The 12,937-nt window shown below is 46.1% G+C and overlaps 1 protein-coding gene across 1 annotated transcript in view; it reads right to left on the bottom strand.

Annotated features, from left to right (window-relative positions):
• PPM1L (protein phosphatase, Mg2+/Mn2+ dependent 1L) overlaps positions 1–7,764 on the bottom strand; it is a 57,396-nt gene extending 49,632 nt beyond the window's left edge. Inside the window, exon 1 of the mRNA XM_041467744.1 lies at positions 6,840–7,764. Within this exon, the coding sequence (XP_041323678.1) occupies positions 6,840–7,238 (399 nt within the window). The 5' untranslated portion in view covers positions 7,239–7,764. The remainder of the gene's footprint in view (positions 1–6,839) is intronic.
• Between the last annotated feature and the right edge of the window lie 5,173 nt (positions 7,765–12,937).

Below are 12,937 nucleotides of genomic sequence, written 5' to 3' on the forward strand. Positions count from 1 at the left end.
GTGCCGGGTACCTCTGGATTGCCTTTCCTACAATGGTTTGGGGTGGAAGGGACCCTAAAGCCCATCTCATCCCATGGGCAGGGACACCTCCTACTACTGCAGGATGCTCCAAACCCTGGCTTTGGATACTTCCAGGGCTGGATCCCAAAACCTGGCTGATCTCACAGCACGATCCCGCTCATTTCTGAGCAGATCCACGTGTCCAAAGGCTCCTGGGGCTGAGGACAGGTGGAATTTCACTTCAGTGCAGGCAATACCTGCGTGCTGAGGAAGACACAAAACCCCAGATGAAGAGGGGCAGGGCTGAAAAGTCCTGAGAAAATGAAGAAAAAACTGAGAAGTGCCAAAAGCAGCACACGGGAATCCTGCCATGAGCATGGGACATCCCCAGAGTGCCAAAACTGCTGCAGGAAACTGCAGCCACCAGCAGAAACCAGCCAGCAGCAAAACACAGCAACCACGTGCCAGGAGATTGTTTCAGAAGTGAAACTGCCAGAAGCCAAATCACAGTTTTAAGGCACAATTTACACCGTAAATATTTGGGTTTCTAGCAAAAAGGGAGGGAGGAGAAATCCTACTCTGCTCCAAAAGAGCTGCTGGAAACACCACATTGGAGGCAGAGCAATCTGCTGGTTTTAACTAACCCACATGACAGAGGATGTGAATTTTTTTTTTCTCTCACTCTATTAAACACAAAAATATCCAAACTCCTGAGCTATGGAACAGAAATTATTAAAATCCCACTGCGCCAAGATTGTTTCCTCCCCATCCACGGCAATTCCCAACAGGAACACGTCCCATGGAGGAGTCTTGAGTTCCTCAAGTTCATGGGGAAAACTTCAATGACTTTCATAATCTGAAAGCATCTCATAATCAAAATGGATTTCATTAAACCAGTGGCAATCTGTTGGCAGCCTGAGAGCCCAGACAGGGAAACACCGATTAAAACAAAGCTGGCAAAACACATTAAAAATTAATTGACTTCTTGATTTTTATCAAAATTGAAAAAAGGCTCAATCCTACACCCAATGATACAGCCCTGAATGGCAGCATTTAAAGTTCCTCCTTCCAAGTACAGCTTTTTACAGCATTTTAATCAATTTTTGTACAGCGAATGAGCGTAGAGCTGAATTGAATCAGCATGGTGTTGTAGAGCGAAAATCATAATCCTAGGGCATGATGTGCAAGAATAAAACTTAGATAAACTAAACAAAATGACAGGAATGTTCCTGTAGATCATTTTTGACTTGTGTTTTAGGCCACTGGAGGGGAATTCATAAGCAGATTTGGGACTTGCCTATCAACATGACCTCACCTACGTAAATATTTATTCAAAGGTTTGGGCACACTGCACTGGATTCTAGATTAGAAACCAAAGGAAATTACTATAAAAGGAAAACCATGCTGGCAGTTTCTGTTTAAAAACTGCAAACCCTCAAAGACTTCTTACAACTGGGCTGTAGCATCCAGAGAAACTCCAAAGCCTTTGTTTGATTTATTCCTACCTTTTATAAAATCCCAAGCCATCAATCCTGAATGGCCTTGACTCAAAAGCCTGATAGATAAATTTTCATTGCTGAGATGGCTTAAGTAGCTCAGCATCACAGGGATGGGGCAGGAATGAGAATTAGCAGATTAAAAAAACACCAAAAAATGAACTCAAATGGTAAAACTGGCAGCTTTCTCTTCTTCCAGCACAGCACAAACACCTTCTGCTGTCAGGATCAGAGAGCTGGACGGGAATGCACAGCAGGTTTGTTCAAACACAGCTGGCGCAGTGCCCTCTCCTCCAGGCCTCACCTCAGCATTCCCGTTTCCACAGCCTCACACGAGGCTCCTCAGGACTCTCCACCATTATCTCCTGACCTTTCCCTTTTTTTCTTTTTTTTTCTGTGTCTTTCTAAGTTAATCAGTAACCAGAGATTTCTGCCAGCACTTGGGGCTGCTGATATCGAGCTCCTGAGCCCCACGGAGCCACTTCTACACCGTTCTCTCCTTCCCAGTTCCTGCTCCCCAGCCTTTCCCTGTGCTGGGAATAAAAAATAAAAATAAAAAGGTGTGTTTTCCCTCCTAAAACACTGGCTCAGCAGCTCCAGAGCCCAATTATTCCAGGCAGAAAAAGCTCTTACCCACAGCTACACATCATGAGGGACAAGTCCTGCCATGTCCCCGTTCGGGAGGTGGAGGGAAATAAAAAGAGACATTTTTTATGAGACAGTTACTGAGCTGTAATTTCCCACATCCGTTTACAACTGCAAACAAGCCCAGGCAGGGGAAGGTACTATCTATTACCATAATTATTTTTAAAACCTTCACCCCACAGGGTTAGGAAAAAACCAATGATTTACAGCAGAGCCGTAACTATAACACTGCAGATGGGAGCTGAGCTATTTTGCCCTTGTCTAATGCTGAGATCTCATTAAACTGCGTGCTTAAACCTTAAATATTTGAGAGTAAATGGTAGTTAAAATAGGGAAATCATTCTCATTAAGCAGCCAGCCTTTCCTCTGCTCAGCTTCCCAGCTCATAATTTGTTATTTGGTCATTTGTGGAGTTTGACACTGTTCCATCTTCCAGCCTGGACAGCCCCAAAATTCCTAAATAAAGGAAAAAGGGCAACGAAAAAAAAAAGCACTCAAGCAATTTTTAAACCTTAAAAATAAGCTGATGAGAGAACAGAAAATTTGTTCTTTTAGAAGTTCAATCACCTTGAAGGGTGATCCTTTGGCCAAAGTCATTCAGTGAGACAACAGGCAGCAACTCTTCTTTATTCTTTCTAAATCTAGAAAGACGAAAGGAAGATCTAGAAAGGTCTTCTTTGACCTCTACCTGCTCTGCATCATCATCATTATTATTATTATTAATCATCATCATCACCATTGTATCTCCAAGAAACTAACCTTTAATAAAAGAAGTTTCTTCAAGAAACTAAGCTTCAATAAAAGATTGCACTAGACACCCCACATCCAATTTTCTCTCTGAAATATTCTTGCCTTGCAGAAGTTACTGCAGCAAACCAGAGCATTAATAAGTATTTTTGCTTACTCCTTTCTCAAGCCACCCACAAAATCCAAAGCAATGTCTGCCAACCTACCCAGGCTAAAACTGGAAGCTGGAAGAGGAAATGACATAAGAGAAAAGTAGAATTTATGCAAAATGTTGGTGATATGAAAGCTCAGAAATCTTCATAAATTAGCAGTGCACAGTAATTGGAGCTGCTTGAATCATGCTCCTCCATCCTTCCACTTGAATGGGATATGGCAGGAAGTAATTAATGGAGACAGGCTCCCTTCCATGTAGCCGGAAATAATCTGGCATCTCATTTCTGGTATTGGCTGCTTGGAAAAACAAATTTCTCCCCATACACACCAGTTTGTTTCACACGTAACCCCAGGGATCAGCTGTTCTTTATTCTTTAAATATACATCAAGAAATTTAATGGGAGCCCATATGGAAAATTTAACCTTCACAAAGGCTTCGCTACATGCGTAGATGAAGTGTTTCACAGAGTATTGGATGTTTAAAAAAAATTAAAATAAATGAAGACATACAAACCCCTCATTCAAACAGAGACTTAAAATGTAGTATTCTGTACTAGGGATTAAATAAGAGCATAAATTTTTATTTCTTCTCCCTTGTTTTCTACCCAAAATTACAAAACCTGCTTAGAATAAACCCCGTTCCAATTATATATATATTTTTTTGCTGTATGCACAGCACACAGCTCATGTTCTTCTGAACAGTTTTACCTAAAATTTAAATCTTGAAACTAATTAGGTCCTCAACTTATTTTGGTAGGAGTAAAGGCCATGAAGAACACTTAGGATTCCATTATGAATAACAGATGCGAGACGGATACATTTATAAACCACTAAATTTAGAAAGATCTGTGGAGAGTTCTGCTGAACCTTTCAAAATTAAAAACCTCCCTGTACTTTGCCACTGAATCCACCAGAGCAAGTTCTGAGGAAGCAGAATACAAAAGGCCAGTGAGTTTTCCACGGATCCCACATTAATGCATGCCATGGATGGAATTTCAAGATGCCCAACAAAGCAGGCAATATCCAAAAGGCACATTAGCTAAATGCCAACATTCCCTGTGTTAGTTGGGGGTTATTTAATACCCTCAGCTTGCCATCTCGTGCAGGGCAAGCTACAAAATTAATGAAAGAAATCAGATCCCCCTTTCACCCTGGATCCCACAGCCTCGGAATACTCTGTTTAAAAACAGCACTCAGATACATCCCCAATTGTTTGGGCTGCTCGGTTCCCACAAGGAAACTCAGCTTACACAAAGGCAGAGCCCCGGCACCTTCCCTCCCGGGCACAAAAGAGCCAGATGGCCCCACTGAACTGCTCAGGGCTCCTGTTCCTCCGGGAAAAGCTGGGAATGCTCTGTGCTCCATGGACATTGCCACCCGTGTTCCACGGATATTTCCACCCATGTTCCACGGATATTTCCACCCGTGTTCCACGGACATTGCCACCCGTGTTCCATGGACATTGTCACTCATGTTCCATGGACATTGTCACCTGTGCTCCATGGACATTGCCACCCGTGTTCCACGGATATTTCCACCCGTGTTCCACAGACATTGCCACCCGTGTTCCATGGACATTGCCACCCGTGTTCCATGGACATTGTCACCTGTGCTCCATGGACATTGCCACCCGTGTTCCACGGATATTTCCACCCATGTTCCACGGATATTTCCACCCGTGTTCCACGGACATTGCCACCCGTGTTCCATGGACATTGTCACTCATGTTCCACGGACATTGCTACCGGTGTTCCACGGACATTGTCACCTGTGCTTCATGGACATTGTCACCCATGTCCATGGACATTGTCACCTGTGTTCCATGGACATTGTCACTCATGTTCCACGGACATTGTCACCTGTTCTCCATGGACATTGCCACTCGTGTTCCATGGACATTGCCACCTGTGCTCCATGGACATTGTCACCCCTGTCCATGGACATTGCCACCCGTGTTCCATGGATATTTCCACCCGTGTTCCAGGGACATTGTCACCCGTGCTCCATGGACATTGTCACCTGCGCTCCATGGACATTGTCACCCAAGTCCATGGACATTGCCACCCGTGTTTCATGGACATTGCCACCCGTGTTCCATGGACATTGCCACTCGTGTTCCATGGACACTGCCACCTGTGCTCCATGGACATTGTCACCCCTGTCCATGGACATTGCCACTTGTGTTCCATGGACATTGCCACCTGTGCTCCATGGACATTGTCACCCCTGTCCATGGACATTGCCACCCGTGTTCCATGGACATTGTCACTCATGTTCCACGGACATTGTCACCTGTTCTCCATGGACATTGCCACTCGTGTTCCATGGACATTGCCACCTGTGCTCCATGGACATTGTCACCCCTGTCCATGGACATTGCCACCCGTGTTCCATGGACATTGCCACTCGTGTTCCATGGACATTGTCACCCCCGTCCATGGACATTGCCACTCGTGTTCCATGGACATTGCCACCTGTGTTCCACCGACATTGCCACTCATGCTCCTCCATGCCCAGGGAACTGGCCTGAGAATGCCAGGAGGAGCTGGCACTGCTGTGCCCCACCTGAAATCAGACATAAAAAACACCCCAAAACAGGGCTCAGCATTTTTTATGAAGCCGGCAATCCTCAATATCCAAAGAGATTGTGTTAATTTAAAGAGGGAAAAACAGGTGACACTGTGAGGAGAGCCCAGGTCCCTTCCCAAGCCTGGCAGCGGTTCCCGATGCTGAGCCCAGGGCCTGGATTTTCCAGGAGCCCTTCCAGGTTTAGCAGGGCAGCAGCTGCCACCCCTGTGCCCTGTGAGTGTCTGGGCACTGCCAGAGCCTTTCCAGGAAGGATCTGGACTCTTGGATCTGGGGGAGCAGCTGGAGGAACAGCCTCTCTCACAGAAAACCCCCAACATTTCTCCCCATCACCCCAGCAGGTTCCCTCACACCCAGCTGGAGCTGCCTTGCCACACAAGGACAAACTCCTCGTCCTTCCCCACAGTTACGAAACGCGTGCCTTGTGCCACGCCAAAAGCTGCGTGGCAGCACCACATCCTAAAGGCAGAGGAAGCTGCAGCTCCAACATTTGTCATCCGCAGCCCACGGAACATCCCAATCCTCAGCCTGGCCGGCGAGGTGGCCCGGCAGCGAGTGCCACCATGCCAGCTCTGCTGCCTTCCCAGCAGGGCAGGGACAGCACGCTTTAGTGACATGAACTCCACACAATTCCCAAACACCGCGCTCGTGCTCGGCTCGCTCCCTGGACAGGGAATTACCCAAAGCACATTTTACACACACACAACACACACTTCAGCATCCTCCAGCAGCGCTGCTGTTTCACCTCTGCCGAGGAGCCCGGCTCTGGCCGGGGGAGAAGCCAGCCCGCTGCCAAAATCACATCACACCACACTTGGCTGTAACAAAAGATGACTCCGGGGAGTTTGTGCTCATCATCGTTATTCCACGCACGTCAGAGCCACCTCCAGCAGCCTTTCCTTCAATTAAACCTCCGCTACCGCAAAGGGCAAAGGGGGTAGAGACACATTTGTGCCGCGCTGAGCCCGGAAGGGGTAAGGAGGGATAAAGGGAAGGGAGGATTACACAGCCCTTTTTTACAGACATCCACCTCCCTCCAAAAAGCAAGGAAATCCCCTCCCCACAATGTACAAGACAACCACACAAACCTGGTGGGTGAGAACACATCCGCGCCTTGCCTTGGACCATCCTCCCTCCTACACCCCCCCCTTTTTTTTTTTTTTTTTTTTTTGGTGTTGTTGAATTATTGTTTTTTTCCAGCTGAGCACTTGCCTCTCCTCCGTGCCCATCAAATATCCCGAAGATGGAGGGGTGAGTCTTGTTCACCAGGTCGGTGATTACTTCGAACCTGTCCTCCATGTGATCCCTGCGGCCTTGGATGGAGTAGACAGCCACGTTGTGGCTCTTGAACTCCCAGGTCTTGGAGAACTCAGCGTCCAGCACGTCTAAACCCCCGAGCCTGTCATTCTGCATGATCTCGGCCACCTTGCCCTTCACCATCTTCACCGCATCCCTGCTGGACTTAACAATGGTTTTCACCTCATCCGTGTGGAAGAAATAACTCCACAGGGCCAGGCTGATGCACAGCAAGAACAGGGTCTCCGGTCTGAGCAAGAAGTAACGCATGATCCGACCCAGCAGAGACAGCAAAGTCATTGTATCCTCTATCATTTATTATCGCGACCGTGTCTCCCCACACCATGCAGCGGGGCGGCTCCGAGCCCGGGGCCGCTCGCTCAGTGCATGCTCGGCCGGCCGGGCAGCGCCGAGCCCCGCGCTCCGTTCCGCTCCGCTCCGCTCCGCTCGCTGCGGCTCCGCTCCCGCTGCTCCCGGCGGCCGCGCCCCGGCCCCGCGGCGCCCCGTCCGTGCCGCGGGGGCGCGGGCCCGCCGATGGATGCGCCGAGCCCTGCGCCGCCGGATGCCTCCTGAACGCCGCTGCGCGCCGCGGCTCGGGCCGGGAGGTGGCTGCCAGGGCCGCCCGCGGTACCTGCGTCCCGTGTCCCCCGCGCCCGGCGCCGGCCCGCCCTCCTTCCACCCGGGCGGAGCGTCCCGGCCGCCGCCCCCGCCGCGCCGCTGAACTACAAATCCCGGCAGCCCCCGCGGGAGCGCGCCGGTGCGGGCGGGGTGTGGGGCATGCTGGGAGTTGTAGGCTGGGAGCGGCAGGGGAAGGAGCCGGGAAAATGAAAAAAATATTTAATCGAAGTAATTTTAATTGATAAAAAATTAAAATAAAAAATATTTAATCAAAGCGTCATTAAAATTATTTATTCAAAGTGATTTTAATCGAGCTAAAATGATTCTTAATAAAAAAATTTAATCAAAATTATTTAAAAGTGTAATTAAAAATGATTTAATCAAAGTTATTTAATCAAAGTGTTGTTGGAGCAACCTGAGATAGTGAGAAGTGTCCCTGCCCATAGGATAGATGCCCCTTAAAGTCCCTTCCAACACAAGCTATGCTGGGATTCTTCTAAAGGATGAAATTGACCCTCGTATGTTCCCCAGGTCCCTTCACAAGCTCGCAGTCAAAACGGAAACAAAGCAGGATCTTGTCAATTATTAAACCGAGAGTAGAGTTTGTCAAGGTAGCATTTGGTTGGAAAAAACTTGTGTCATTTCTCAATTACACAGTTTATCCTTAAAAGACTTAACTTATTGATAAAACACTACAGAACTCACAGCCTATAAAACTGTAATATAAATAAGAAATAATAAACATCCAAGGCCAAACACAAAATACACTTTAATCCCAACCCTAACACAAACAAAACAAGAAGATAAAAATGCAATAATTATTGAGCCAGCCCAGTAGCTCGAGCCAAAAAAATCCCAATATCAGGGCTCATTCTGTACCCCAGCAGCTCTTCCCAGGGGAGAAGCAGAACTTCAGCACCCCAGATTATTTTAAAATAATCATCAATAAAAACCTCACCAATATTCGGGGTATCAGCTGCTATTTAATTTTAGTTTTTGGTCACTTGTGAGAGGAATGAAAAGCGATTTCTGAGTCAGGTTTGTGAATAAACTGGAGAATTATCCGCTTGGAAAACTGGGAAAAGCATTCCTTGCTCAACAGCTCCTCCTCCTGCTCGCCGGTAGCGTGAAACCATCAGGGCATCTTTTGTTTTTATATTTTGGCTACGGAAACAAATAATCTGATATTGCAAACGGGAATTCATTGTCTGTTCAGCGCTCCAGTACACAGGAGTTGTGGGTTATAAACAGAATAAACTTGGGAATTATCTTCCCAATTTTCACAAAGCAGTATTCAGCTTTTCTGGGCAATTTTTGTGGCACCCAGAATGAAAATAGAGAGTGAGATAATGGAGAAACTCCCTATTTGCTAGCCTGAATAATACCAGCGTTTTTATCATTGTCACTTCTTGCTTGCATTAAATGAATTCAATAGTTCTGATTGGAAGAAGCCTCATTTTGTCAATGTACTTACAAAGATAAATATAAATAACAACAGTGAAAAACTTTAATTTCCTGGAGTTGCAAACTGAATTTAGCATTATTTCACCCTGGGGATGAGCAGTGAGGACACAACACTGATGGGTCACCAAAAATCATTACAACTTTTAATTTGATGGAGATTTCCTTGTAAAAATACTCCCAAAATCTGGAGGGTGTCTGTTCTATAATATTCTCTGGGATGCTAAAATTTGGGGGATGTTGCTGTTGCTGTTTGCTGAATTCTGCTGCCCAGTTAAAAAGGTTTTGTCAGGATTTTCAGGTTTAAATACTTCTATTGTCGTAAATCAGACGTGCGCAATAATGTGACTCGTTGAAGACTAGAAAATATTAAAGCAAAATATTCCCCAAAACCTGTGGATTCACCTGCCTTTTCCTCTGCTGAGAAAATCAGAATAGAAAAATCAGCACCACCAACAACTACAGCTGTAAAAGTGGAGTTTTTCATGTCAGGACTGCAACGCAATGCAATAAAACTTGTGCTTTTCTTTCCAGATAGGTGTAAAAATGGATTTTGGGATATTCAGGGTGACACAGGCCCAGCTCTCCAGAGGAATAACTCGGTGGCAATCTCAGAACCTGCTCTGTACATCAGTTTGGGTAGCAGTAAACGAGGCTGAGTTCTCCTGGCAGTGCTTTCATCTCTGCTGATACAAACGACATTTCCTGATATTACTGCCAGGATTTCACCTCGCAGCAAACACCAGGAATTGCAGGGAAATTCTGCCTCCCCCTGAGAAATCTCATCCCAGCACTCCTGTTCTGCATCTCCCCTGAAGAGGAACGTTTGCAGATGTGAAATGCAAACAGCAATTTTCCACACAAGTTGCTCCTTTCTCTTTTCCAGCATTCTCAATCCCAGGACATCTTCAGGTGTAAAATCTGATTTTTATTTGTTTCCTGGTGCCATCAAGTGACCTTGGTGTCAGTGGGAAGGAAAGGCACAGGGAGATTTCTGAATGATGTTTTAATATCTTTTATTAAACACATTATTCTGCTGTGGAATGGTGTGCACCAAAACACAGTGCAGTATGTGAAATTATTATATTTATTATATATAATACATACAATGAAATATAGCTAACATATACAATGAAATATATACATTTCACTATGGTGGAATTATTATATATAATAGTGAAATTATAATCTATAAATTAGCAGTGAAATTATTCTATATAAATTATAAATATGAAGACATCCTGGTTAAATACCCGCAGGTGCCTGGGGTGGAAATACCACACCTGCCTTACTCAGGGAATGTAATTCTTGATTATAAATATAGAATTTTCATTTTAAATATAATTTTTTCATTTTGTAAGATGTAAATTATACCAGGAATTAACATTATTTTAATAAAACAAAACCTTGTGTCATTTCCCAAGTAACTATGAGATGTTGTTCATTAACCTTTACATCTTCTTACTTACTCTGAATATCAGAGCCAAACTACCTGGTGGTACAATTGAGGAAAGGTGCCAATGTTAATTTCATGGAAAAGTTTAACCTGGGATGTATTTCAGAAGAAAATTCTGGGGTTTTCCAACTTACAGAGCCTTGAATTACCCCAATTCTGGAATTGCCACAAAAATTTGGCTGCTGAAGTCCCTGGGAGTCTTTGCTTGGTGGCAGCACGAGCCCCAAAATGTTGGAGTCCACATCTCCCAGGACATGACTATTTTGGGAGACAGAGATTAATCCAAACAGATTTTCCCTCTCATTTTCCAGGTGTGAACTCCCTGAAAATTGGGAAATGACCGAGGAAGCAGCAGAACACCCAGCAGGTGAGGCTGAAAATGCTCCTGACACCCAGAGCTGCTCCCTGAAGTGTTCTTTGGTTTACCCAGCAGCACCAGTGCAGAGTGCAGACACCAGGAGTGTTTGTGGAGCACTGCTGTGGGATTAATGCCTCACAAATCCCCACTTTCCCAGAGAACTCCAGGACACGCCAGGAAAATGGAAATAGGAGCTCAGCAATCTGGAATCGCTCTGCAAACTGGCAGCGTTCTCACAAACCTTCCTCAGATCTGGGCATAAATTGATAAAAAGCAGCAGCAAAGCAATCTTAATTTTCTTCTTCATTAATTTTTACTCTGTTTAGCAGCTGTTTCGTGTCTGTGGTGCAGACTGTTTAATTTGCATTAAGCAAAGGGCTGCAAAATTGATTTATACATTTGAATGCCTCACATTTTCATTCTGAGGCACTTTTGGATGCAGAACATGACAGGCTTAAATTCAGGATTAAATCCTTAGGCCAGGCTTGTCCCAAAGCAGAGGCGAGGGGGGAGCTGAGGTTACAGGTGCCTTTTTTGGTGACTTCTCTGAGACTAAAATTAGCTGTGCCCTCAGCTGACTGCAGAGGGTAAAATCCAGATTTCACTCGGTGCCTTGGTGATTCCAGAGGTTCATTCCAGCACTGATGCTTTCCCTTGACCAAATTCTTGATAAAACACAAAAAGTGAAGCATTCTGAGGCAGGATTGAGATAAGTCAGCTCTGGGTTAATTTAGATTTCCTCGGGCAAGGCAGATGAATGGGCACAAGAGCCCAGCCAGGGCTGCAGCCAAGATGAACCCAAATGGTCCCAAAATGCACGAGCGCTCCCGGGGTCTCTCCCTGGGATCAGCTCTGCTCCATGTGCACATTGCAGTTCAGTGTCCAATTCCAGCTCAGCCCCTGCACTCCCATCCTGCTTGTTTTTCTCTCTCCAGCCCACGGGGTTTGTGCTCTTGGGCTGAGATTTGGATCATTTGTCCTTGGTGCCCAGCTGGAGCAGGAATTGTTTTGTCTCCCTGCTCTGTGCACAGAGCTCACCATCCCCTGATGTGAAGCTCAGAACTGCACACTAAAGCAGCTCAGAATCTGAAAAATATAAAGCTAAACCTGAGGCATCAGTAGAACGGCTTCTCCTGGGCAATATGTTGGGTGTGATGGGAATGGCATGCTTTGGCCCAAAATAGCTGCCTGGGCTGGTGCCTTCAGCTGTCAGAAGTGTCTCTCCTCCTCCCCACGTGGTGAGATCTCCATCCACAGCACCATCTGCTTCCTCAGGATGCAGATTTGCTGCATTGGAGCTGGGATTGAATGGGGAGAATCGTCTGACTGCCGTTTAATTTTATGCCTTTCCTTGAATTTCCAATTCCCACATCACTCCTCTGTCTCCTGAGGCACCAGAAGCTGCCACCAGATGCGGGAATGAGCTTCAAACATCTGTGGGCTTCCCTGCTGCTGCTTCCAGCTCCTTTCTGCACATGGAAAAAGCTGGTGGGAGCAAGATGATCCAAAATCCACTTTTCCTCCCTGCCTGCCTCAGTGCTTTCAGCATTCCCAGCTCTCAGAATGTACCACATTCCCAGCTTCTGTTTGGGAACAGGGGAATGACTGGCAGCTCCTTCAGCTGGTGGAGAAGGAACAAAAAAAGGAGGAGCAGTGGAAGGGCTGGGATGTAATTCCACGGATCTCTCTGCTGTTTATCTGCTGGATGAAGGGATTTATTTATAGCTCGTGACTTCTCCAAAAACATTGTTCTGTGCTGACCTTCCCGCTTAAATTGGAAGTTAGGAGAGCAGCTCTGCCAAGTAAATGAAACTTTAAAATACAGAGGGAAAGCTTCTTGTTGTGTTGTGAGTCCACGGCTAATGCTGTGCCTCATGATTTTTTTGCCTTATTGTCAATCCTGGTCACTGTGGAGAGCTGGGATTCTCCAGAACAACCAGGAAACCTGGGATGTGGAGAGAAAATCACCTCAAGTTCACTTAATAAGGGAGGTGAGGACACACAAGCAGCAACCTGATCAGCTGCTGACACCAGCAGCTCCTGAGCCCGGGGCTCTGGCTCCCAGCAGCCCATTCCCAATCCATGAGTAACGCCCCACAAATAAGGAGCAGGGATTTGCAC

The sequence above is a fragment of the Pyrgilauda ruficollis genome, unplaced genomic scaffold (assembly GCF_017590135.1).
Source record: "Pyrgilauda ruficollis isolate IOZ18807 unplaced genomic scaffold, ASM1759013v1 scaffold21, whole genome shotgun sequence".
Lineage (NCBI taxonomy): Eukaryota > Metazoa > Chordata > Aves > Passeriformes > Passeridae > Pyrgilauda > Pyrgilauda ruficollis.